This window comes from Passer montanus, unplaced genomic scaffold (assembly GCF_014805655.1).
Source record: "Passer montanus isolate IOZ18808 unplaced genomic scaffold, ASM1480565v1 scaffold44, whole genome shotgun sequence".
Classification (NCBI taxonomy): Eukaryota; Metazoa; Chordata; class Aves; order Passeriformes; family Passeridae; genus Passer; species Passer montanus.
Genome location: NW_024369262.1, coordinates 5,811,642 through 5,839,305, shown reverse-complemented (window position 1 = coordinate 5,839,305; position 27,664 = coordinate 5,811,642). Strand labels below are relative to the sequence as shown.

General features: G+C 49.6%; 1 protein-coding gene across 1 annotated transcript in view; it reads right to left on the bottom strand.

Moving 5' to 3' along the window:
- The window catches only part of AATF (apoptosis antagonizing transcription factor), a 36,900-nt gene extending 12,070 nt beyond the window's left edge, over window positions 1–24,830 (bottom strand). Inside the window, exons 1-10 of the mRNA XM_039720885.1 lie at window positions 24,780–24,830; window positions 21,307–21,355; window positions 20,749–20,937; window positions 20,140–20,550; window positions 19,463–19,600; window positions 9,582–9,696; window positions 9,094–9,298; window positions 8,208–8,372; window positions 7,387–7,470; window positions 708–775 (exon numbers count right to left, since the gene is read on the bottom strand). Of these exons, the coding sequence (XP_039576819.1) occupies window positions 708–775; window positions 7,387–7,470; window positions 8,208–8,372; window positions 9,094–9,298; window positions 9,582–9,696; window positions 19,463–19,600; window positions 20,140–20,550; window positions 20,749–20,937; window positions 21,307–21,355; window positions 24,780–24,830 (1,475 nt within the window). The remainder of the gene's footprint in view (window positions 1–707; window positions 776–7,386; window positions 7,471–8,207; window positions 8,373–9,093; window positions 9,299–9,581; window positions 9,697–19,462; window positions 19,601–20,139; window positions 20,551–20,748; window positions 20,938–21,306; window positions 21,356–24,779) is intronic.
- Window positions 24,831–27,664: the final 2,834 nt, after the last annotated feature.

Here is a 27,664-nt window from a genome sequence, read left to right as displayed (position 1 = left end):
TTTTCTTCCCCTCCCTATAGACAAGCCCCCCAAAATTGTTTCAGGGAAGAGCCCAGCTCCAGCTTTTTCAGCCTTCCTTAGCTTTTACACTTTTCTGAACTGGAGCCCGTGGCTATTTCAGTGCACTCTGCTCATGAGGTGGCATTTGGAAGATTCTTTACTTTGTAACTCTAGAATTAAACAGAAAAATAAGAGCTTCCCTGCATGGAATTATATTTTACTTCTGCATGCAGGGAGCATTCCCTGATACAGTTTTCATTGCACAGAACCCTTTCTTACAGGAGGGATCACAGGAATTGCTTTAGCTGATGTCAGAAGGTTTCCTCTTCTCAAACAACACCAAGGCAGAGTTAACAAAGAGCCAAAGCCAAATTTCAGCAGAGTTAACAAAGAGCCAGAGCCAAATTTCAGCAGTGGGCAGTGAGTTTTTGTGCCACTTAGTGCTGCAGGACCCACTGAGAGGCAGGAACACCTGGACCAAACGTTTCCAGTGGGGAAATAGCTCCAGAGGGTCACACACCAACTCTCCAAGGCAGCCTGGGTGACTGCACAAGCCAGGAGCCTGCAGAGAGGATGAGGATGATTTCCTGCCAATGTCCCCGTGGCCTCCCCAGTGAACTCAGGGCTCTGCCCTCTGCAGGGAGCTGTGCTGAAGGGCACAGAGCCTGGGCTGGGCTGCAGGCAGGGCTGGCCAGCCCCTCACTCACCTGCCCATGGCCACCTGGTCGTTGGGGTCCAGGGCTGTGGTTTTCCGCTCGATCAGCTCTCGCAGGAGCTGCAAGAAACCAAAACCAGAAATAGAGCACAGCTGTGGTGCAGGCAGCTGCCCCAGGCGTGCAGGAAAAGCCCCACAGCAGGGCTGTCCCCACTGCTGGGAAGGGCAGGGGACTGAAACAATTCCCAGACAGAAGCTGGGCAGCGATGCTCGCTCGGAGAACAGCACAGCAAAATCCTTTTTATAGCTACAGCAGGAGTGCTCAGGCAGCCTCTTCTATTTCTTTTTGTGTCCTGAGGGCTGGGGTTTGTCCTCTTTGCTTCCTGCAGCAGAGGATGTTGTGCACAGCCTTTTGGATCCTTGACTGGTGCTGTGTGTTTATCACCACCCACTGCACACCGTGCCTGCTGTGCCTTGGGTACTGGCCAAGACATCAACGTGAGGAACAGAAATAAACCCTCCAAAACGGAGGGGAACAAACTGCTTTATGGACACCTACAATTCACCAGCCAGTGAAGTTACAGCTCAGAAACAGCTGAAACTGACCCCCCTGGAACCAGAATCCAGGCAAGAAAGGATGCAGGATGCTTCTCCTCCACCCTGTACTTCCCCCTCCTTCGAGGCATACACCACATTACCAGACAAAAAGAGTGATTCAAACATAATTAAAAACCTGCCACTATTTATTTTTTTTTTTGTTCCTACTTGCTTATTTTTGGAGATTATTACTGCAGCAATTACGTTTTAAAATTCCAGGAGCCAGGCCACTGGTTTATTATCACCAGAAAACAGCAAGCTACCTCTCTGCCCTGTTCATCTGATTGATTCCCAACATCTTTCTGGCACACAATCTATCAGTTTATCTCTGCCACTTCATCACAGTCACTTCTGGCAGCTAAATACAAGATCCAAATCCAGTGTTACACAGACACACGACACAGTAAACCTGTGTAGCACTGCCACTCTGCAAACAGCTGCCCTGGAGGCTGAGCACAAATGGGATCTTGCTTTCCAGTCAATATTCTGTCAAAAGCAAGGTGGGAGGGAGGTTGGAGCAGCAGGCACAAGGGGTGCAGAGAGGTGAGGTGCCTTCCTCCTGCTCCAGCAGTGAGGGGGTGTGCTGTCCCTCTGCTGCTGTCCTGCACGAGGCACAGGGCAGGTGTCACCCTCAGCCACCCTGTGCCCCTGGGAAGCAGCAGCAGGACGTTCCCTGCAGGGCTTGGCTGCTGCTGCTGGCCCAGAACTGCAGGCTGGAGCAGCCAGGAGTGCCCCAGCTGTGCCCACAGTGAGGCAATGCCAGAGGGCAGGGCTGGATGGATACTGGAAGGAATTCCTGGCTGGCAGGGTGGGCAGGGCTGGCACAGGGTGCCCAGAGCAGCTGGGGCTGCCCCTGCATCCCTGGAACTGAGGGGGTGGAACAAGATGAGCTTTAAGGTTCCTTCCAACCCAAACCATTCCACAATTCCAAGATGCATTTCTGGGGCAAGTTCCTAATCCTGAACGAGTTCTGTGGACCTTGGGGCTGACAAGGCCTTGCAGTGCTCCAAAAGTTCTTCCAGGGCAGTGTCAGCTTGCCCTGGGAGAGCAGCAAAGATGAGGGAGAAGTTAAGAAAAAGAAAAAAATAATAAATAAAAAAGCAGAAGCAAGAGGGAAATTAGGAAATGGAAATAAAAGCTGTGAAGCATCTTGTTACATCTAAATAGCAAGAGTCTCCAAGCTGAGGTTATAAATCATGCTAACAATGGTTACTAAAATAAAAGTGGATGTAGCCAGAGGCTACCACTGAAAAAGCCAGCCCAGGCCTGCCTGGCTGCCTTTGGTCTTTAAGGATTTGATTAGTTTTCTGCTTTCTGGTTCAGAGTCTTGCACCCAGCCCGTGCTCCAGAGCCAGCCAGAGCTCGGGATACAGAGTGAATGATAAATTCATTTAGTGAATAAAGCAACACTGTTTTCCCAGCACAAGACTTAAACCACTTCCCAAACGGTAATATTTCATTAAGCCTGGCGATTCTGCTTAAAATTTATTAGTCAAAACAGAAAACTCTCATCAGACCCCACATATTCCATTAGGAGTGATAGATGGTGTCTCCCAATGTCTAATTATTAACTAGGAAGTGTGAGTAAATCACCATCAGCGTTGAGCCCTGATGTGTGAAGACAGAGTTAGGCAATTCCAGCACCAAAAGGCTTTGATGGAAAGAGATGCTGCCTTGCTTTCCCTCCCTGACCTGGCAGGAGCTCAGCTCGGTGCCAGGGCAGCACAGAGCTGCAGGAAGCACAGCCCCAGTGCCCAGTGCCCAGCCAGGGGAGCAGGGGGAGCTGCCAGTGCCAGCTGCACCCCCTGGCAGGGAGAGCTGCTGCAGCAGAACCCAAAGCTGTCCTGACACAGAGCCCAGCCCCTGCACCCTGAGGGGCTCCCTGCAGGATTCCCCTCCAGGATTCCCCTCAGTGCCAGGCAGAGAGAGGCACACCAAGCCCTGGGCACGCCACAGGGACTGGGAAATGCCACCAGGGTGCTGTTCCAGGGTGACACGGCCTCATTGCTCATTTTAGAGGTCAATTTTCATTTTAGAGGTTAGCTCTCATTTTCATGCACTATCTATCAGTGTTTCTAATGCTGCACTCACTGACCTTTCTGATTTGCAGACCCCTAAGAACTGCCAGCAGAGACAAAGAGCTAAGGAGAGCTGAAATCACCTCATGACAACAGGCTCACTTGTCTTAGACCTTACAGAGCAAATCAAATTTAAAAAGAAGTCCATCTACAGATCCCCTGTCAAGCTCCCACTCAGTAGCTGTGTAACAACATTTGGATTTCTACCAACACCAGAGAAAATTTAAGTTTGCAGCTCAAATATTACTTTAAATCCCCTTGAAATGCTTTTTGAAAACTTAATTTTTATATTTAATAAAATGCAAGCGGAAATCACTGGGCAGCCTCTTTTTAAAGCCCATTTTATTCAGATTCAGGTTGGTGTAAGATGCACAGATTTGCCTATTTTCGAGGAACCCATTAAGAGAAGCTCCAAATCAAGCTTTAAAATGTGTTATTAACCATCTACCCAGCCATTTGAAAGATACATGCCTGTGATAAGAGTATTGTATTGCCATTAACCCGTGGGATGGTTCGAGACATCTCTTATTCACACAAAACTCTAAATGCATCTAATTAAAGCCACAAGATCAGCTGTCCATATTAATCACTCACCGGTTTAATTAAGGTAAACCAGCTTGTCACAAAGGCAGGCTTCTCTATTCCTCACCATTATTGACTTTTAATAGTTCCCTGGATTGGTAATTCCGTGTTTAAGGCATTCCAAATTCCTGGGAGGGGACACCACACTGGGCCAGGGAACTGTGGGGAAATCACCCCAGCAGTGAAGCTGTGCAGAGAGACAGCACACAAGGGGTTAAGGATGCTATTTTTGGGGTAAATCCCAGCTGAGGGGGGATGAGAACCCCCCTGGAAGGATTTGGGGATTCCTTGGGTGCTCCCCCTCCTCTCTGATGCCCACAGCCAGGACTGGTGGCCCTGGGCTGTCACAAAGAGCCCAAACCAGGGGAGGAGGGAGCCAAGGAAAAAAGGGATTATGGATATTCCCAATTCTCCTTAGGCATACCTGCTGCCACAAGTGATGAACATTTGTTCTGGGAAGAGCTGCTACCACTGGAACACTTAGCATATGAACACTAACCTAATTCCTGTTGGAAACAAACCAATTTCCACTCTCTCCTTTAGCAGAGGAGTATTTCAACCCAACAATAAAATCTCCACTGTAGCATGTCAGAGCAGCAGCTCCCTGGTAGCAGGCTGGAATTTTAAGTCTTAATGCTGCAATATCAGCTGTAATGAATTCTACGTAAATATGACTTCTAAAAATAAAAAGCCTTTTTTCTTCCCTAAAACCCAAGTATGAAGGAGGATTTAAAGGAAAAGGAAAGGGGCTCCAGCCTCTCACTGCTGCCAGCAATGAGGAGCTCCTGAAACACTTGAACTATTCCCATCCAAATAAAAATATTTCACTGCACTGCTCAGCTCAGCTTTCCATCACCATCCAATATGGGCCATCAGAACAAAAACTGCAACTGCTTATAAAACAAGTGAGGAACAGGAGAAAAGTGGGATGAACAGGCAGAAGAGAGTTAAATCCTGAATCATCACAAAATTCCACCAGACCCACCTGCTGAATTCTACTGAATATTAAGACCTGGACAAGAAAATTGTTTTATTCCAGAGAAAAAACAGATTAATTAAAGAGCTTTTTATTATAATCTATAATAAAACAGTATAACTACTTATTCTGTTATCATTAACTTGTGCACATTCATCAAATCTGGTTCATTTTTACTTGCCTAATTTCACACTGACACATAGAGGAAGTTGCTTTCCAGTGCTGTTCTTTATCTGAATGCTACTTACTTCTAGCAGTAATCAAAATAAATTAATAACTATATAAAATGTTATTGAGAAGGGTGAAAATGATCCCAAGGAAAGCCTGGATGCAGCCTGCAGCAGGGAGGAAGAGGCAGGTGCTGAAATGCAGGCTGCAATCAGTGCTATGCACAGGGGTCAGAGGGGGTGAGCACCCTCAGCCTGCTGCTGGTCACTCCTGCAGGAGCAGCTCCCTCCCAGGTTTTATTGGCATGCCCACATGCAGTCCCCCACACACACAAAGCACTGCTCAGCTGTGACCCAGGGACAGCAGAGCCATTCAGGCCCTGTCAGCTCCATTGTGCTGGCTCTCCCTGCTCTCAATGCAGCGCTCAGCTCCAGCTCAGCGCCCTGACAAATAAAGGAAAGCACTTTATGAATCCAATTTAATTGGGAGCTGACAGAAAACACAGAGCCATTTTCCTCAGCCTAATCCCTGAGCTGGCTCCAAGCTCTGCCATAAACCCCAGGGAGCACAGGACACAAACCAGGGCACCCCAAACTGGGACCTGCACGGATCCCCTCTGCCAGGGAGCACCGTGGGGATGGAGGAGAGGGGAGAGCTGCAAGGGAAGGAGAGGAGGAGGGAGAGAGGGCAGAAAAAGCCCAGCAAGGGAGGGAAATGGATGTGCAGCTGCCTGGCTGCTCAGCAGATGTCTGTGTGTGATGTACGAGGCCGGCAGAGGCTGTGGGAGCTGCTGCCAAGGACTGCCAAGTGATTAAAGCCTGCACCAGCCCCAGCACTGCATTTCCAGCCCCTGGGGGTCCCCAGGTGGCACCCATGCCTGGCTGTGCTGCCAGATGTTGCTGGCTGGGGCTGCCCCTGCAGCTGGAGCAGCAGGGAAGGCAGTCTGGAGGCCAGCCCCTGTCACCCTGTCACCCATCCTTCACCTCTGCCCGCGCCTCAAACTGCTCCAATTTGCTGCCACTTCCCTCCTGGGAAATGGCCAAGATACAGTTGTGCCTGGCAGACCCATTTGTTTTACTCAGGTGACTCTCTTCCCTCAATGACCTCTATTAGTTTAAGTTTTAATTTAGATTAACCCCAGCACCCCAATTAAGCAGTGAGGGGAGAAGCTAAGCTGGGCCTGCTCATATTTCTGAAACCACGATTTAGCACAGCTACAGTTATTAGAGGGAAGGATGGGGACACTCATCCATTGCTGTTTTCTTTTAAAAAAATTAACATTTCAAGGCCAAGAAGCACCTCCTCTGCAGAGGTCCTTGAAGTGTCAACCTCAGCTCTTTCTCCACTCCATGATTTTGTTATACCAACTTCACTTCTGTGCTCTTAGGGTCCAATTTACCCCCAAAGCTGAGCTTCTGGGCCACTTGGACCCCAAATTCCACCTCAGCAACATCTCAAAATATTTAACTTTATTAAGATTTATCTTCAATCCCTGCTGCTAAAAGGACGGGCCCTCTCCCATCACCACTGGGAGCCTGGCATCCTCACATGGCAGCAGCTCTCTCCTACTCCCCCAGCTCTCTACTGGCTACTCTAATAATTATTCAGATTTTTAAAAAATCTGTCTTTCCAGTGATAAAATGATATTTGTTTAGTTCTGAAGTTCAGGCTCTGTGTGGATCATCAAAGCAGGCAGAGGTTTTCACACACCAGGGAAGGGTTTACAGTGACATATTCCTCAGTATGTGACAATTCCAGTTTTCATGAAGCTGGCACTGTCTTTATTCAATGAACTACAAACACAGTGTTTCCCTGCACTGGGTGCAGATTCCTTGCTTCTAAGAATTTTGCAAATAAAAGGAATAACTGGCCTGGATCCAAGCTGGCCCAGTTCCAAGGGAAGTGCTGGAGCAGCCCAGGAGCTCTCCCATTCAGCAGGTGAGTGAGATGATTTAGGCTGGGACAAGAGCAACTTCCAGTGCTCCTGAGGATCCTCTGGGATTGCTTTTCCTAAGGGAGCTCTGCCCACAGAGAACAGAGGGGATTCTGAGCTTTTTCTCCTGTGCTGTTCCCCAGGGAGAACAACAGGCACAGCTCCTGCCACACTCAAGCAGCAGCAGCAAGTGCACACCCACAGGGCAGCTGCAAACTCACAGAGCAAAAACTGAGAGCAGAGTGACTGAGAGACTTGCAGAGATTTTGGGGGTTAAACAGGTAACTGAGTTTTACAGGTAAAGAGAAATACAGAGCAGAAAACAACTGCATTTTCTCTGTGAGTACTAAAACCCAACTGGAGCCATAATTGTTATTTCCCATTTCCCATCACCTACCTGGTGGTAAAAGTCATCATCATCAAATATCTCCTCATCAATGTCCTTCAGGTGCCTGTTGGAGTCTGAGGGAGGGAGGACTTCCTGCAAGCACCAAGGAAATACTCAGAGCTCATATGTGCACGTTTCTGTCCCTAACTCCAGAGACACCACGTGCAGCAGCTTGTAAGCACACTTGATGATACGAAGGAATGGGGAAAAATTCCCAACATAACCAGCTTTTAAGGACCAGGAATACATTGAAAGGCAAGGCAGAAACGCTGCCAATGCCAGAATAGATTTATGATGCCTTTACTGGGAAATAAATAGGACTGTGCAAAGTCTTTCTGGCAAAATACTACAGATATTTTTAATGTAATGGCAAAAATACATCTTGCAAGTCCAGTAATTCTACCTGATCTCTCAGAATTGAGTATTTATTCATTCTTAAATACTAAATTAATAAAGGGCTTACTACTAACATATTCTGTAGGTTATATGCAGTATGATTTTAAAAGGGACTTTCTGGGTTAAAGACTCTAAACTGCAGAGTGAAAACCAAGTTTTGCTGCCGCTACCTCAAAAATCAGATTTAGTCAGCAGCACAGGAGGGGCACAACCCCACCTCAAGGAAAGCTTTGGTTTCCCCTGTCAGGATCTGGGACAGGAGATAATGCAAACATCACAAAACTGGAGTTTAGATGTTTTTCCTTAGCCATGCACTGCAGGAATCCACGCTCAGACACTCCTCCTCCACCCACCTCCCACACGAGCACACCACCACGGCTGTGCCAGCTCTGCAGAGCCTCCCAGGATGCATGAGAGAAACAACCCCCCCTTACCGAGCTGCCAGGGCCAGGCTGAGGGGCGGGGGCGGGCTGCTGCTCCTGCTTGCCCAGCACGGTGTAGAGCGAGCGGCGGGTCTGGGTGCGCCGCAGCAGCCGCTCCCTGTCCAGCAGCACGTGCTCGATCTGCGCCAGCACCGAGCGCTCCAAGGCTCCAAAGCCCTGCAGGGCACCAAGCAGGGTCAGGGGACACGCACGGCCTCTCCTCCAGGCAGCCCCGGGCTCCCTCTGCCCTCCCACGGCACTGCACGAGCAGCTCCAACAGCAGGAGGGGTCTGGGCTCCTCACACTTTTATTTGTTTCTCCCTCGCTCTCCCTTCCCAACCTGAGGCGAGCTGATGCCTGGCTTAATAAAATGCCTTTGCTGTTCTGGTTCAGATTAACTTCTCCATGATTAATACCAGCTCAGGGATGTGAGGAGACCCTGGATCTGTGGGTGAAATGATTACCCATTGTATTAAAGCCCACACTTTGTGGAGGAGGAGAGCCTCAGAGGGCCCTGCTTCTGGGAGGAACCACAAACAGCTCCTGCAGCAGCAACAGTGACATTCTCCTGGATTATTTGCTGCTGGAGATTGGCTGTGATGGGATGTCTGGTTGACAGAACACAGAAACTACCAAGAGACACCTTACACTGTCCTAGGTTGCTCCCAGCCCCATCCAAGCTGGCCTTGGACACTTCCAGGGATGGGGCAAGCACAGCTGCTCTGGGCACCCTGTGCCAGGGTCTCCCCACACTCATAGGGAAGAATTTATATTATAAATATAAATAAATATATATTATAAATATAAATATACCCAGATTTCCCCTTTTTCAGTATAAACTTGTTCCCAGACCCCAGCTCCATGGGAACCATGTCAGCACACACAAACCAGGCCTTGCCTTCCCCATTTTGCCAGTTGCCAGCTTGGTCTTCTCGTGCCACTTCTGCAGGGTGCTGTTCCTGTAGCTCCTGAAGTCCCTGTAGCGCTTGGCTATGAACTCAGGGTACTCCTCAAACTTCAGCTTCCGTTTGGGGAGTCTCCTCCTCTTCTCCTGAGCCTTCTCTGCTGGCTCCTCATCGCTGCTGCTCAGGATTTCATCCTCACTGGAACAGAAGCACTCAGGATAAACACCCCATCCCTCCCTGGGGGAATGTGGCATCCTTGCTGGCCCCACACTGATATTTTTGTTAAAAGCCCCGCGGTTTAGCCCCTGCTCCATTATCAGAATATTCCAAAGCAGACTTCCCACAAGGCAGAAGGAATTCAAGTAACAGTGTCTGTCACCCAGACACAGCAGCAGGGTGAGGGTGGTCAGGAAGGCTGGGCATTGTCCTCTTTGCTGGAGACCAAAGGCTTCAGGAGGATCTTAACTCTTTCTGCCTTTACCTCTCAGTTTTTGCTTGCTTTCCATCCACCAGATGCCTCGTGCCTGGGTACTGATACAGCAGCTCATCCTGAAGTTCCACCAGCACCTTCAGCAAGGCCTCCAGGGCTTTACAACCTGCAGAGCAAGAGACACAAGTGATGAGAGCTGATCTGTGGGGGAACACTTTAAACCACGACCTGGCGAGTTTAATGAGAGAACTCTGATCAGAAAAGCAGAGCTGCAGGCCCAGAGACCCTCAGGAAGAGAGAAAGGGAAGAAAAGATGGGGTGGAGGGGTGTAAATTGATCAATACATGGTGTGAGTGTGGTTTTTACTGGGATGAGCAGTTGCACCCCAGGGTGCTCACACACACAAATCCTGAAGGGAGATGTGAAGCTGTGTATCCAAAGGTTTTTGCAGCTGATATTTCTCCTGTGTCAATGCAGTGCCTGTTCCAAAGGCTGTGGGTCCTCCAAGGACACACAGCTCCAGCTGACTGTGGGACAGGCTAACTGCACACTGCCACAGCATCTGCTCTTCAAAACCAGCTCTTCTGGGGCAACCAACAAGCCTCCCTGCAGAACTCTGGCACAAAACAAGTGTCTGCCCAGGCCTACACAACTGTCCCTTGGCACATCCATCACAGGGTTAATAGGTTTATAAATTTATAGGTTTATATATTTATTTATATAGGTTTCCAGCTCTCCAGCTGGAACACCTGGCACACCCCCACCCAAAACCCTAAACTGGCTTCACTGTGCCTGGCAGAGCACGTGGGTTTGTGTGGAGAGCAGGAGCTGGGACCTTGCCAGAGCTTCCCCTGCTGCCTCCTCTGCCACAGGGCCAGTGGGGCTGCTCTGTTTTAACTCCCCAGCCTCCCTTTGTACATGGCACAAAAACAACAGGGAGAACTTTTCCCCACTCCATTTTTTCCTTTATTTCTGCTTTTCAGTGGGGGACACAGAGATCATGGGTAGAGTGAGCAGCAAATCTTCCTCAGGCAGACAGAGGCAGAAATCAGCCCAGACACTCAGAGGTCTCAATCTCCTGCGTGCTCCCACTGTGATATTGCTCAGTTGTCACCACCTTCAGATAAATTATGGCCTGACCTCAGTAACAGCAGTGTCAAGGAGAAGATGCTTTAAGATTTTTGTTGCAGATCAGCTGTTGGACTCAGCCTCCCTGAGCCCGTGGCTCATTATAGATCCACTCTGACAACTCCTCTATATAAACCTATTAACGGATTAGGTTTGCTGCACTTGTAAATCAGACGTGTGTGAGCATCAAAACAATTCCACCAGACAAACAGACAAAAGCCCTTAAAAATGCATTTGTTGTAGGTGTCTGCAGCTAAAGCATCACTTGCAGGAGCCAAGTGCCCCCACCCTAGCCTGAGTGCACAGCTTACAGCAGCAAAATCCTTCCCACTGCCTGCAACACAGCCAAGTGTCCCCAGAGCTTCCCAAACTGTTTATTTTCTCCCTGCTGCCTCTCCTCCAGCAGCAGTGCTAATGCACCCCAGGCAGCTTTGATCCTGGCAATTACAAGTGGAGTAGCACTCCAGCCCTTCTGGGGTATAGCAGGGCCGTGGTGAGCAGGCAAGGAAATAAAGACAGGCTCAGGCTGCCCCAGGCCATGAGACACAGCCCCAGCACAAGTGGGCATGGGGAGCAATTTTATTTGGAGTGAAGGGGCTGGACAGGGCAGGGAAGACAATGACCGTGGGTCTAACCAGGTGGGAGGGCTAATTATTGCAGGCAGTGGCTTCATCAGGAGCCTCTTACAGCTGGGTAATTTGCCTGCTCTCAGTTCTGGTGTGTTTAATAGCATTACTGGATGGCGTTCTCACTTCCACTGCTGGCTGCTCAAGTGTGCTGTAAACTCAACTTGAGAAGCCAAGTGTCACCCTCCTCTGCTCCCTGCCCATCTAGCCCTGCCCTATCCATCTCACACTTCATTCCAGAAGGGGCTGTTTTCTCCCCAGCCTCCTCCTCATCTCCTCTTCCTTCCCTCTGAAGCCCCTGTACACTGCCTGCCTTGGGGCAGAGTCTGGCCTCACCTGTGAACGAAGGCAGCACCAACCCAAACTGTTCCATGGATGCAAACTGGGTCATCTAGAAAGGAGGCTGGACACTGACTGACCCTCCTACCCCCTGCAGGATTTTTGTAATGCTGCTCCTTGTCTGAAACTGGCACACAACAAACCCGGCTGGAATGTAACTTCCAGCTCGGATGGGACTCAGCAGTGTCAGTGGTGAGACACTGCCCTGGAAGAGTCACTTTTGAGAGTCCACAGGAGCCCCTTTATTTTGTGTCCAGGAGGGAAAAAGTTGTTCCAGATGAATCCACCCAGAACACTGGGAGCCAGCACCAGTAAATCACAGTGTGTCTTTCTCTCAATACTCCTCTCACATCCTCCTTTCACCCAGGCTGGAAGCAGCCCTGGAGTATTTAGCTCCACCAGAGATGAAACCTGTCCTGCTGCTGCTCTCCAACCACACAAAACCAGTTCTGTCAGTGCCAGGGCTGTGGACACACTGGAATGGGGACCTGGCTCTGATGCCAGAGCTGCCCCGAATCCCCCCAGTGCCCCTGGGGATGGGCTGCCAGGGGGCTGCTGTGCTCATCCATGCCCCAAGGCCAGCATTCCCACAGCTTCCCACCCAGGAGAAGCCCTGCACTCCCTTCCATGAGGATGGGGTCTCATTTCACCCTCCCAAGCAGCTGCACTGAGCAGTGGGAGCAGGCAGAGACACTGAATCCTTGGGGAAACCCTTCCCAGGATGTTCCAGCAGGAACCACCACCTACCCAGCACACAGCTCCACTGCAGAGCCCGTGCCAGCACTGGAAATTGAGGACTTTTCCCCCTCAGTTCAATCTGGGGCTGTGGCATCACTGCAACATCAGAGGCATGCAACGCTCTCCATCCTCCCTGCCCCTCCACAGGCTGGGGAAGCACTCACAGAGGACAGCTGGCATTGGGATGAGGGGATGCAGAGCACAAGCTGAGCTGGGAGCATTCCCCTGCCTCCATGGAGGGGGAGTCCAGTCCCCAGGAGCCCCCCTGACCCCACCCCAGCAACCAAAGGAGGAGAGGAGGATCCCACCCCCTGACTGGAATGGCTGCACACAAGGAGAAGGATCTCCACCTGGCACACAGGTTTATCCCAGCACTCCATGGAGAGGGAGAACCTTCCCTCCCTTCCAGGGCTGTGGGACAGGAGTTAAACTCCAGGTCAAAATGGCCCTGGATGAGCTGGCCTCGGAACAATGCTCCCCATTCACAGCCAGCACCAGCCACTTGCACTCGTCATCCCCAGCAATTAATCCCCCACCAAACACGTTTGATTAAATCTTTTCAAGCAAATCCTTTGCTTTGCTTTTGTTAGTTCACTTCTTGTCAACATCTATTAAAATATGCCTTTAATTCTCCCACAATCTTAAAAAACACCGATTCCACTGTCTTCAACTTTAATCAACTGTATGGCCGGCATTTTTCATTTCATAATAATGTGCTGTTTGGAATTCAAGAGGCAGGCTCAACATCAATCATTCGGCAAGAATTTTTCCACTGCAATAAATATGCAAATGAGGAAAGCCAGTCAGTCGTATTTCAGGCCCGACTTGCTAGTGTTTTAAAAAAGACACAAATTTATTAATTGCCGTTGGCCAGCGGAATCCTATTACTTTGGGCATTGATTACAAAGCTGTGTGAGTGATTATTGTGCAACTCGCAGGCTATCCAGGCATGAGGAAAAATTATTAAAGCAAGGCAGAGATTATCAACTCGGAATAACAATAAGCCTTAACATTTTAGGCCTCTAACTTCTTCAACAAAGAATTACGCCGCAGCTCCAGTGTATCATAATTCTGAAGCCTGTCAGTATTACTTTTGGAGCTTGCTCTGTATTCCCAGCAGCAGGACCACGTTCCCAGCCAGGAAAAGGAGGGGGAGTTCCTCCAGGTGGCACATGCCAGACGTGGGGCTGTGGGCAGCAGCCTGGATGGAATTCCCAGTGTGGAAAGAACCTCAGGAGGAGCAAGGTGGGGCAGGGAGGATGGCAGCAGCTCCAGCCTGGCACCCCCTGAGCACACTGGGCTCCCAAAGCAACGTGGCACAGAAATGAAGGAAATAATTCTGTGGGATAAGCCTCAGACAGGAGCTCCAAGAGCCAGCCCAGACTCAGTGTTAGGCTAAAGGTGATTTTTTACAGGTGGTGTGGTTACATTCCCATTTCTCAGAGATTTCAGCACAAAGCACTGGGAAATCCATCCAAATTTAGGAAATGATGGGAGCAACACTCCCTTCGTGCTTCCCAAAAAAGGGAGTTTGGGGAATTTTACCAAATGATAGGAGGAAAAGGGTTGACTTTGCTGCTGACAGCAAAGGTCTGCTCCACACCCAAGCCCAGTTTGCTGGTTCCATTGGAATGCAAATGATGCAAGAGCCTTTGCAGAGGGGAAAATTGTATTCCCTGGGCACAAAGGAGCCAGGGCTGCACCCCCCTTCCACAGCAGAGCTTCAGCTGACTCCCAGAGAGTTCCAGAAGAGCCTCAATTTAGCCCTTTCACTCCAATATTACTGCACCTGACAGGGAGGACAACAGGATCAGACACAGATGAGTTTGCTAAAAGTAAAGAAAATAACTGGATTCAACAACAGAATAAAGCTGGGTATTCAGGGGTTTATTAGAGGGGACTGGGGGAGGGGGAAAGCTGGGGAGGAGAGAAAGAAACACTTCCATGAAGTTCATGCTCTGCTGATTCACCTCAACCATCATCTTTTGATATCAGCCCAAACCAGGGAGGGGATGGGGCTGGCAAAAATGAGATTTATAAAAACTGATGCTTTCCATTACTGGAAATGCAAAGAAGCTGACAGCACACATTCCTGCCTCTGCCAGCCTGGAGGCCCCAAGTGCATGGGCAAGGAGGAGAAAGGAAGAGGAAATGGGAGATTTCAGAGTTATATCTGGATATTAAGGCCAGAAGGGAACATTAGCCCATCCAGACTGACCTCCCCACATAATACCAGGCCATTAATTATATTTATCATGACAAGCCCTGAGTTTCCATCTCAAGGTACCCAATTGCCAATTAATCCGAGTTAGCTGACATTTGCACATGCTTGTCTGGACACTTTTAAAGCCTTTGTTTCCCTGCATCTTGTTTGTGCAGTACACAGACTAACATGCACAAATATTTAGCTAAATTTGGTTTAATTAGCTATTAATCTTGAGAAACTCAGGTGTAGGCAGAGCTGTCTGAGAGTGGGCTGAACCCATGGGCTGGGGTTCAGCTGGACCAGGTCACCAGCCAGGGACTGTCCCAGCATTTCCTGCACCAAAATTTAAGGCAGATTTTAAATAAACCTCAGATTTTAAATAAACCATGTGTGTTGTAATTTAAGGCAGATTTTAAATAAACCTCAGGCATCACCAATGAACAACACACATGGCTGTGGAGATCACCTATAAAATCATTTCACCACACCCATCCATGAGAAGGAGACACCAATTCTGCTCAAAAATACTGAATACCACCAGCCAAAAGCCTTGGCACTCTGTGAGGGAGGGCAAGAGCTTTTCCTCTGAAAACAGCCCAAAACTGCATGTTAAATAAAAGCCCTGCATTTCTCCACTACCTCCCCCACAGAATTCCTGAACAAATCCCAGACAGTAATGACAAACCACAAAATACCTTCCTGGTACCTCTCACAGCCCAAATTCTGCACATGTCCACAACATCTGGGCTTCGTGACCCGACTTAAACTCACACAGCAACCACAGAGCTCCAAAGTGAGCCTCTCCCTCCAGGGCTCTTCCTCTCACAGCACACCCAGGATGGCCCAGGAGCTGCTCATCCTCACTGAGCCCACTCCCCCCCAAAAGCTCTCTGTGGCATATTCCACAAAATTCAGAAAAAAGGATCTGATTCCTTCATTTCCTTCAGCTGAGAGAAGGGTCTTCAATAACGCCAGCAGGCTTTGGCTCAGTCCCAAAAAGAGTGGAACAGATTCTCCATGAGATCAGAGAGGAGAGGAGGAATTTGGGGACACCTGCACCCAGAGGAGAGGTGGGATTTGGGGACACCTGCACCCAGAGGAGAGGTGGGATTTGGGGACACCTGCACCCAGAGGAGAGGTGGGATTTGGGGACACCTGCATCCACATCCATTTCAATCACATCCAGTCCTGCAGGAACTGACAGGGCTGATGCTTTTTGTATTCATAAAGTGTCCAGACTAACACAATTCAATTAAAATGAACTACCAGTTTTAAGTGGGCTAGATCTGATCACAATAATTTACACTCAGGCTTGAAACCCAGTTCTGCTGTCACACATTTGTGCAGGCTCCCAGTAAAATCTTCAAAGCAGGAATATATTTAAGTCCATGATCTTGCCTAGCACCAATTAATCCTGTAACTGCTCTATGCCTCTGGAAAGTGTGTAATCTGCCTGTGCCTCAGTTCCTCCCCCTCCCTGTGACACTCACCCTGCTCTGCATTAATGCATTAACATCTCCAGATGGAGGTGTGGATACACTGGAGCTCTGAAAGCCACCCAGGAATAGAGGTGAGAACAGAATTACCAGGGAGTTCTTGGCTGCTGAGTCCTGCAGGCTTCCCTCAAAAATGCCAAGCCTGTGTCAGTAAATCCCAATTCATCACAGAGCTGTTCCCACCCAGGTGAGGGGAGAGGGAAAGGCCTTGCCAGGCACATCCTCTCTCCCAGGAAGTGGAACAGGTTCTCTGGCACCTACAGCACCCTGGATTTTAGCCCAAATTAGTCCCTGCTTAATCAGTGTCTTCAACATGGCTTATCTGGATCTTGTGGAGGATGTAAAAATATTATTTTAAAGACTGGGATTAAGAGAGCCCAACAAAAATCCTCATTAAAAAGACACTGAGAACATACACTCATACAGTAACTGAGACTAAACAGAATCTTAAATGTCAAAATATTGCAGAACTGACCCAGAAGGAAATGAAAAGACTCAGTGTGAAGCAGAGAGAGAGGTGTAAATGTGCTTAGTGCCAAGCCACAGAATCTGCCACGGGACAGGAACCCAACCTGCTGTGCCAGGGCCCAGCTCAGGAATTATTCCAGAAGGGAGCACAGTTCTTTCCCAGCACACTCAACCACAAATTTCCACCCCAGAAACAGCCATTTCTGGGTCCCTCAAAGTTTGAGGAACAAAAATCCAACAACTGCATTTCCCAGAAGGCAACAAAGCCCTATAGGTTTTTTTGATTTTTTTTTGTTGTTTTGTTTTTTAAAAATCTGATTCACTTTATCCAGGTTTCTTTTATTACTGATCACAAACCCTGGTGAAACTTCAGCCCAGCTCTCCAAAGTGTAAATAAGCTAATATTTGCTGTCCCCACTTTTGGTTCTGCACACATCCCTTGAGGGGATTTTTGGAGGCAATTTCAGGAGACCCCCTTCCAAGCTCCCAGCACAGTGAAATATGAGTGGCAGGCCTGCAATCTGTGCACAGGCACAGCACAGAAACTTGCACCTTGCACTCCTTTTCTATGTAAATAATGCAGGGATCCTGCGGGAACATGCCAGGGATTGGAATTTTTAATTAATGGGTCTCTTTAATGTGCAAATCAGGAGCAGATTGCAAATTCTGACTCGCATTGATTATGAAAAACATTAATTGAACGTGCAAGACCCCAAACAGAGGCAACATCTCAAGGCCTGGACCAGGCTGGAAGATGCAGTGCAGGGGAATACAAATCTGGGCTGGAAGAACAGCCCAGCACCTTGGAACTGAGCTGGGAGGGTTTGTGTGTGCAGGGCAATAAACTCTGGACATTTGTGCTGCTTTCAGAGCCCAGCCACTCTGATCTCAGCACTGAAAACCATCCACACTTGGGTGCAAAACAGGAATAAATATGAGCTCCATGACCACAGTTTGGTCTCCCATTTGTATGGAAAAAGGGTGACAGAAAAAAAAATCTGGAATATAATTAAAGATTAAAAAAAAGGGAAATAAAAAGTAAGACAGCACAAACAAAGCAATGCTGTCTCTTTAAACAGAAATTCATCCTATATAAATTATGGCCATAAACTTTTCCTGCAGTGCAGCCTAATTAATTCTTGTTCTATACACAAAGGGAAATGCTGGGTGACAAATGGGTGTGAAGCCTGAAAGCTGCCAGGTCTGCAAAACATTTTCTACTTCAATTTATAAGCAATTTTGCAGTAAATCATCTACCAGAACCTGAGATCTCAGGAATCTAAGGTTGTCCAAAGCATGTTGTAACATTCAAAAGGAAAAAAAAATCATAAAAGATTACAAAAATAATAAATTAAACATTTTAGGTATTGTAACCTCCGGTCTCAAAATCTGGAAAATGAGCATGACCTTGCCATTTTCACCCAGATTTGGCTTTAAAATTGCAAATGGATGGAGAATTGCTGTCTACTCTTTAACACAATTACACTCCAGCCCCTAGGGAATTCCAGCACCACAACAGGGCTGTCCTGAGTAGGAGATACCCAAGGGGAAAATACACAAAGGACCATTTTCCAATTCAAAAAATTCAATCTTCCTCTGAGCACAGAGCAGAAATTTCACGAGAAATGGAAAGACTTGGGGAAAATGACTGGAAACACTCTTGTCCAGGAGCTCTGAGAGCACTGGGAGCCTCCTGACTTCAGCATCCTGCAGGGTTCACCCAGAGTCTGGGATTCTGGCACCAACTATTTTGTGCAACTGGAACACCAAATCATTGCCTCCTGTTCAATGAGGATGATGAAACCATGCCAGATTTATTTGTTGGGCTTGGACAGAAGTGCTGAGGCTGCCCTGAAAGGAGAGCATCATGCAGTGCCCATGCCATGATGATCCCCAATCCTGCCCAAGGCTGAAGTGCAGCAGCAGTGGTAGAATGTTCCTAAACTCAGTATTTCCCATCTGTCAGCCTGAGATTTCCTCTGCTAACACTGCCCATGTCACTCCAGCTGTGTTCTGTCCTCAGAGGTGACCCACAGAACACAAACCCAAGGTCTGAGGAGCATCAGAGTGACCTCCCTGCCCAGATGATGAGGAGAAGGTCAGCAGGGGACCATTCAGCACTTCTTGGCACTGCAGTTTCCCTCAGAGCTGAGGGATCAGCCTCTGCAGCACTGGGGACATTACACTCCATGCTCTTGGGTGTATTTTGCTTATGGGAAATACCAAAATGTCAACCATTGTTTCTGTTAAAGGTCTTTAATGATATTGCATCTTAGACCTGTAATGAAACATGGAGCTGGGGCAGCTTGTAATGCATCTCATTAAGGACATTAATAACGTGTGCTCCACTGAAAGGTCAGCACAGCCTTGGTGGGAGTTTGCCTTTTTGTCCTTAATCACTTCATTTCAAGCCCAGAGCCAACTTTAAAGCAGAAAGCAGCTCACCTGTAACTGCAGGTAGGCTGACTGCCCTGCCCAAGGCAGAGGAGCACAGCCCAAACTTGCTGCAGGACCAAGGTTCAGGGTTTGTCTGATGGCCCAGACATCTCTCTCCCTGTGCATTCACCTCAAGGCCAGAAAAAAGGTGTGCAAATATAAAAACTGAACAGACCCACACTGAAACTCAGTACCTTGCACTCACCCACTGCAGCCTGCATGTTATGATTTCATATTGGAGAATCTACCACAGATCTCAACAGTGTCATTAGCAGTGACTCAGGAATGAACAGAGGGAGCAGCTCCATGCTGGAATTCACCTGCCCAGCCCCTCCTTTGGGCTGTCTTGTCCTGCTCTGGGCAAACCTCTGCATTCAGCACAAAACTGGTACAAGGTGTCTCTGGACAAAGCAGCCCAGCTCTGCACTGAACAGCAATGAGCAATTGTTTAAAAGAGTCTGAGCAAAGGAGAAAGATTAAAAAAAAGGCTCTTACAGTTCTCCACAGCGTGGTCAAAGTCCTGTCCCCCCTCCTCCCTGAACCTGGGGTAGGTGTCTGGCTGGGGCAGCCTGTTGGCTGTCAGGAGCACCTTCTGCATCTTGATCCTCCCTTCCATCAGCTGATCCCACAGGGCTTCAAACAAAAAGGAAAGAAAAGAATCAGTTAGCAACACAAAGCATTTATTCCTGGTGAAAGACCTGACAGCTCAGGCCCCCTCCTCTGGCTGCACTCCTCCTGCCCAGGGCAGCCTTGGCATGCACTGGCCAGCACAAAATGGGTGCCACAAAGCTCTGGACAAAGCAAATCCCAGCTGAAACTCTGTGACCCACAGGCCAAACCACCCCTTTGCTTTACTGTTTCAAAGTTTGATAGTTTAACAGCTCAGACAGGAAGAAATGGCATTTTGGGAGTTACGCTTTGGAAAGAAACAAAGTGATCCCAGCAGGAGCAGTGCAGGAGCTCCCAAACCCAGGGGTCCCACGAGGACATTCAGCACTGGCTCAGTAAAGCTGATGGATAAATGCACTTCCCAGCAGGAGCTGTTACAGCAGCAGTGACACCAGAACATCTGGCAGAACATCTGCACACACAGGGGGCTGCTGCAGTATGCACCAGGCTGAGGGCTCAGGCTGGCTGCACAGTGCCAGCAGACACAGCAAACGTGCACAAACCTAGCTGGTTCCTCACAGCTCTGCCCTTCTCCACCTCTTCAGACTCCTGTCCTCTGGAGAAGGTCAGCACTCCCCCATCATCTTCAGTGCCTTTGGCTTCTTTTCCATCATCGTGGTTTTCACTCCCAAATCCCTCCTCCTCATCACTTCCTTCTTCCATGTCACCGTCATCTTCATCCTCATCCTCATCTTCATCCTCCCCTTCACTGCTGCCTGCATCGTCCATGCCCTCTGTGAACTTCTCAAAGTCTGTGATACTCTGGGAGCTGAACTGTGGTGCCTTGGCCTCTGCATCATGCTGCAAGCCATCCTCCTGCTCACTGCCAGCACTGCTGGCCTCCTCCCTGCCCTTGGTGTCCTCCTCTTCTGAGCCTTCACTGCCGCTGTACCAGTCATCCAGGGCTTCTGCAGCTGGTAAATGAGAGAAAAAAGTCATTTATTTAGCAGAAAAGCTCACCAGCACCAGCCCAGGTCTGGGCTATCTGATGTCCAGCTGAACTGCAGCTGCTCCTTGCCCTGTGACAGGGCCCTGAGCTTTGCCATGCTCAGCCACGTGCTGACATCATGGTCTGCCAGCAAAAAGGGGGAAAAAAGGAAGAGATTTCTTACCAGATCCTTCTTCAGACAGAGCATCTCCCCAGAGCTCCTCCTGCAGAGCTCTCCGAGACGTGGCTTTGCCACTGTACCTCTGATCAGCTTCCAGGAGAGAGGCTGAAGCTCTTTTCCTGATGTTACCAACAGGCAAAAGCTCATCCGTGGCTTCATCCTCAAACCTGTCAATCACTTTAGCAACTGTAGCTGTGGGGGGGAAAAAGGGGGAAAAGTGTCTGAAACTGAGCTGAACTCCAGGCTGGAAGGAGCCCTGGGAAGCTCCTCATGCACTGCACAGGGGAACAGGGACTTTGGGAAGTGCAGGAAAGGCACAAAAATAATTTCCTGCAAGGGGGAAAGGCTCCTGCATGAAGCAGAACAGGAACTAAGCCCATCCAAGCCCTCCCAAGGATGCAGGAGGGTCTCTGAGCCCTTCATGTGGAGCACTCTGCAAAGCCTCAATGCCTTCACTCACTTCATGCTGGCAGGATAAGAGGAAAATCCAATTCAGAGGCACTCTGGCTCTTGCTATATGTACAAACCACATAAAGACATAAACATTTCAGAAAAGCTCACCAGAGGAAATCATTTCCCTGTGGTTGTTGCCCTCCTTCAGCCCCACGTCCTCCAGGACACAGAGCAGAGCAGAGCTCACACACACACCCCACCATCCCTGCTTGCACGCATGGGCAAGGCACCCTGTGCCAAATTCCAGCCCAGCTCTGAGGGCAACGAGGGCTCAGATCCCTGAGTGTGTGCTTGGAAATGTTAATGCCTGGCTTGGAGTGTTTGTGAGAGGCAGAGGGGGGCAAAACCCTCCTGCTCATAACCAGAGCACAAAGCCCAGTCAGTGCAGGCAGCAGAGGATGGCAAACGCTGGGCAGCAAGGAGGGGCTGGGCAGATGACCCAGCCACCCCTGCAGCCCTCAGTCCTGGCACCACAGGATGGAGCTCTCCCCGGAGCAGCTCGGGCTGCCCCTGGCAGTGTCCCGGGCCAGGCTGGACGGGTTTGGAGCAGCCGGGACAGTGCGAGGTGTCCCTGCCACGGCACGGGTGGCACCGGGTGGGCTCCGAGGCCCCAAACCCAAACCAGCCTGGGATTCTGTGCAGCCTGGAACAAAATTATGGTTACTAAAATGGGAAAACGCCTCTGCTGACCACGATAACTTCCTTAATTATTAAGACATTTCTTATAATACACTACTCACAGACTGCAGGAAAGAACCAGGCCAGGCCTAACACGGCCCGACCCCGGGGGTGGCCCCGGACACATCCCCGACCCCACAGGTGGCTCGATGAGCCCCATCGCGTTGGTAACCCCCAGCCCCGACCAGCCCCGACCCCTCAGACCCCCCGGGCCGGGGGCACGGACCCTCCCCGCCGCCGCGGCGCCACGTGCGGCCGCTCCGCCAGCGCTCCGCAGCGCCCGGGCCGAGCCCGAGATGCAACCGGGAATGAGCCTGGGATCAAACCGGGAATAAACCCGGGATCCAACCGGGAATAAACCCGGGATCCAACCGGGAATGAGCCTGGGATCCAACCGAGAATAAACCCGGGATCCAACCGGGAATAAACCCGGGATCAAACCGGGTATGAGCCCGGGATCCAACCGGGAATAAACCCGGGATCCAACCGGGAATAAGCCCGAGATGCAACCGGGAATGAGCCTGGGATCAAACCAGGAATAAACCCGGGATCCAACCGGGAATGAGCCCGGGATCCAACCGGGAATAAACCCAGGATCCAACTGGGAATAAACCCAAGATGCAACCGGGAACGATCCTGGGATCCAACTGGGAATAAACCTGGGATCCAACCGGGAATAAACCCGGGATCCAACTGGGAATGAGCGTGGGATCTAACCAGGAATAAACCCGGGATCCAACTGGGAATGAGCGTGGGATCTAACCAGGAATAAACCCGGGATCCCAAGGGGATCCCACAGGGAATGATCCCAGGATCCAACTGGGAACGATCTCAGGGCCACACCGGGATCCCACAGGGAATGAGCCCGGGATCCAGCCGGGATCCAACCGGGAACGATCCTGGGATCACACCGGGAGCCCCCCGAGCCCCCCGTCCTCACCGGGGCAGCGGCAGCCCTTGCGGGCAGCAGGGCTGAGAGAACCGGGGCTCACGGTAGCGGATCCCACAGCGGCAGCACCGCAGCAAAGCGCCATTAATAATGCACAATATGACAACTATTGCTTTAAATCAACGTCAAACTTTCTCTGCCTCTCCTGCTGTGCAGAACTGAATTAATTCTCCTCCTGTTCTGTGTTAAATATTCTGCGGCCTCTGCTGGAGTCCCCCTCACAGCGCTGAGGGCCCGGAGCTGGGCTCTCAGGCCAGGCCTCGCACGCAGATACATCCTTACACCTGAGTGAGTTACACCTGAATTACACCTGAGTTACACGTGAATTACACCTGAGTTACACCCAAGTTACACCAGCCACAGGGAATTTGGGGATTTTGGCTGCTGGGATCACGCTCTGGCAGAGGAGCAGCCGCCAGCGATGCAGACGTGGCCTGCAGAGAGCATTAGCAGGGACACATTCTCTGGGCTTGCCCTCTGCCAGCCTCTCCCGGCCCCTTTCCCTGCTCCGGAACTCCAGGAATTGCCTGGAATTGGGGAGGCTGGCATGGATTTTGTTCTGGGGAGCAGCGTCCCCACTCAGCCTCTCCAATGTGAGCTGCAGATGGAGCTCTGAGCTCCAGACCCCACAAGGAGCTCCAGACCCCACAAGGAGCTCCACATTCGGGTTTTCCACACCCAGCGCTGCGGTGTCACCTGCAAAGGTGAACCTGAGGAACTGATGCTCGTCCCCTTCTTGTCCTGCCTGCCCCCGAGGTGCTTTTAAACGCCATAAAAACGAGCAGGAGGTGGCTGGCGCTGGGAGGACGGAGCCGGATCCATCCCGCAGCACGGCTCATGCGGGCGCTTCTCCTACAGAGGGCAGAGGAATATCAGGAATTCCCATCGCCTGCGCCGGGCTCCCACAGCCGGCACAAACCTGGCAGGCACCGAGAGGGAGCGGCTGGAAAAGCCCAGACATCGCCCTCCCCTTCCCGGCCCCGCTGCCACCTCCCTGACACTGGGCACCTGGATGAGAAAATAAAGGTTTTATAGAAAACTCAGTGTTTTTATAGAAAACTCAGTGTTTACTGAAAACGCACATTTTCACAGCGAACCTCCCCAAGCTTTAGAATACCCAACAGCATAAAATCCAACTCGGTTTTGTAGTTTGTTTTTATTTTATCACGGCAGATGGATGGCTCTAATGCTCTGCATAGCCGATGGTGGGGGAGTACCCCTGCTCCAGCAATGAAAAATTAAACACTGATTTTTATTTGTTTATTTATTTACAAAGACATGGTTTGAAAAAAACAGGAAACTTATACACCAGGAGACATGCACAGTGTATCTTCCCTGGCTTTGCTTCTAGGTTTTCCTTTTTTTGCCTTTGAGTTTGTTGGTGTTTTGTTCCCAGATGCCACCATAAACAAAGGGAGGAGCCTGGAGAAATAAATCCGTGGAAAATTAAGTAGCAGGAACAAGTGCTTACCTGTGCAGTTACTTCTGAGTAACTAACCACTCGCACAACCAAAGAACTGGTGCCAAGACTCCCCTGCATAATTGCACTTTCAAACCTCTGCACTCTTAGAGTGAAAAAGGGATGTTCTCTACCCTCACAAATAATGAATTGCCCTGTTAATGAAGGGAGAGAGGCTTTTAGTGATGGTTAAATAAAACAGACCCAGCAGAATTAATAAAAAAATACAAGTGAGTTGCATTAGTCCTTTGGAGTAAAAAATGAGCCTCTTGAAGTCACAGCGTTTCTGATGCTCGGGCCACTGAGATCAGGATTTCACCCACTGAGACTAATGGGACAATTGCTCCATATAAATCCCAAGGGCAGCAATGCATTCCAGCCCAGGCCAGACAGCTGCAAACTCCGGGGTGCTGGCAGAGCTCCTCCTCTGTGCCACATCCATCACTCCCGGCCGTGCAGAACCAAAAGCGTGCTCAGGTGTGGGGGACCCCTCACCGCCGGGTCACCCCCCTCGCTCCGCAGCCGCAGCACCTGTTCATTCGCCATTTTTCAGGAGGAGATGCAGTCAATAGAAAGCCACATCAAACGGCGACGGCAGCCTGTGAGAGTCGGGGGTTGTTAAAATATTTCACCCACAGAGTCGCCTCTGCCGCTGTTTATTCTCTCTCCTCTGCCTTTCACTTAGCAGGGTAATTAAATCAGACTCCGGGGCTGGGTTTTAATTTCTGGTTCACATGCCCTCCAACCATGCTGCCGTGCCTGGGACTCAGAACAGAGCAGGGAATATTTGTACAAAAACTGTATCGATACATTTTCATTTAAGATGCTCATGAAAGGCTTTTTATGCCTCACGGTGGGTTCAGAGAAACCCTTGGCCTGTTTAGAAACTCCATCAGCCTCACTGACATCATCTCTTTGGCATTTTCCCTCTTAATTTTACTTTTTTATACACGTGCCTGTTTGCTGGGATGGGAATAACAGCCCAAACACAGAGCAGATAAACACGGGGAGGTGGAAGAGGCTGGGCTGTGAAAGCAGCTTCCAGTTTCTCCCACTCAGCGTCTCTCGCTGCCGCGCCCGTGGAGCTCGCCAGCTTTTGGGAAATTGTCGGATGAGATGGAAGGGAAGGGCTGTGCCATCCTCCCTGGCTGTATAATTACAGGTTGTTCATACAAATCCATCTTTCAGAGCCATTCCCTCAGCAGAAGGCAGGAACGGGCCGGGGTGGAAGCGTGGAGCCCCTGGGCACTGCCAGCAAGGGAACCCAGGGGCTGCAGAACCCATTCCAACCATTCCCAACGGCATTCCCACCAGATCCAGGGAATTACCCGCCCTGGAGTCGCCTCTGCTGAATTTAATTGACTTACTTCATCAAGAGCAAAATTTGACCCATATACAGAGGGCCTCGTGCTGGCCAAAAATAGCCACGAGCTGGGGCTGGTCTTGCCAACGCTTGGGCGAGCAAATGTCCTTTTCCAAACTGACCTTTATCGTTTCAGTCATGCTAGTTCAGTTAAAATATTCTTTTTAAACCAGCAACACAATTTGTCCATGAAAAGGAGAGAAAAAAGAAGTGAAAAGAACTAGGGAGAAACAGAGAAGAACACAAGGAAACCCCATCCACTAAAACAAATTACATAAAATTTAGATTATGTACATAAAAAACTCTCCTTATAAATATTTATTAGTATTTTTCTTCTGTGCTTTTATTTACTTGAGTACTTCTGCTATTCCTAACCCATCCCTCATTCAAAAAACACAATTGCTTTAAAGATTTTATCAACCCTTAATGGTTCCTACATTGAAAAATAGAAGGAACAGAGTGTGTCTGAAGAGATGCACAGCCCAAAGATCCTTACAGCAGATAAGAATTTTAAAGGCCACCCAAAGACAATCTAAAAACTAGACAAAAACTGGTTTTAGAAGGAGCAAAATGTCTGATTTTCCAGCCAACCATGCTTGTGCTGTCCTGTGCACAGCCATGCCAGCACACAGACAGGCACTGGGGAATTGTGTGAGGCTTCACCCCAGAATCCCCCCCAGGCCCTGGGAATTCCTCCCACCCAGCCAGGGGAGCTTTTCCAGCCAGGGGAGCTTTTCCAGCCCAGGCTCTGTGCTGTGCCACGATTCTCACCCTGCCCTGCAGAGCTGGGCCAGGATTTCCTCCGGCCACGTGGGATCCCAGCAGCCCGAGCAGGCTCACATTCCTCAGGAAGGGAGCTTGGAGTACAACCAGGCACCAAAAATGCCCCTAATTCTTAGATTTTCCAGAGTGAGCAGTGCCCAAATGGCCCCGAGGCAGAGCTGTCCTGGGTTTGGTGACACCCTGGAGCAGAAGCTGAAGGAGAGCCCAGTCACACCCGTGTCCCAGCAGTGTCACCGAGGGATGTTCCCACAACAAAACCACGGCATGCCAACAAAAACAACAACTGTGATCCCCGTGCCAACGGGAACAGCCCTGCAGGGACACCCTGAAAACACCCCAAGGACACCCCACAGCTCCAGCAACCCCAGGGATGTGGAATTAGGAATTTGGAGGCCACCTCACCACAAGGCCACATTTCCTCTCCAATTCTTTCATTACAATTCTGCATTTAATGACTGAGCAACTCTCACATCAAACTCTGCTTTCCAAGCTCTGTAGCTAAACCACCACGAGTACTACCAACAAATAAACAAATCCCAGATTTATAATTAAAACATATTTTAATGGACACACTAATTCCATTTATAACTTCAGGGGTGTTTTGTTGGCATGAGGAATGCTGAGCACCCCAGTGCCATGGCAGAGACAAAGAAAGGATCTCCCAAAACTGCTCCAGCATCACAATTCCTTGTTCCCAGCTCGCCAGCATAGAAGGATTTCTATCAATTGTTTAACCTTAGCAGATGTGAATTTATCTGTTAGGGGTAGGAACAGAAAGGGGGATTGCAAATGCTTCCATTTCATATTGTGAGAACATGCAAAGCTTAAAGAAAACACAGTTATTCAAGATAAAAATCCAGACTAAGCAAAAGGAACCATTCCTGAGAGGACACTGCAATATCTGCCACTTCCCAGGATGGCAAAACTATGTCAATCACCACTGATATTTTAAAATGATATTTATTTCTCAATTTGTATCCTGTACCCATTGCTCAGCACCTGGGTACAGACATTAAAATATTACAAATAATTTCTCTACAAATTATCATTTAAGCCCATCCTTATTCCTGGGATACAGTTCTCCCCAAATCCCTTTCCATCCCCAAGCAAACAGATCCCAGCAGGGCCTGGGGAGGGAGGGACTGGGCAGAGAGGAGCCTCGGTGGGGACAGCGTGGGACACTGGGGCCGAAAGCAGGGCTTTGGCTGCTGGAAACTCAGCATTTTCCACACTT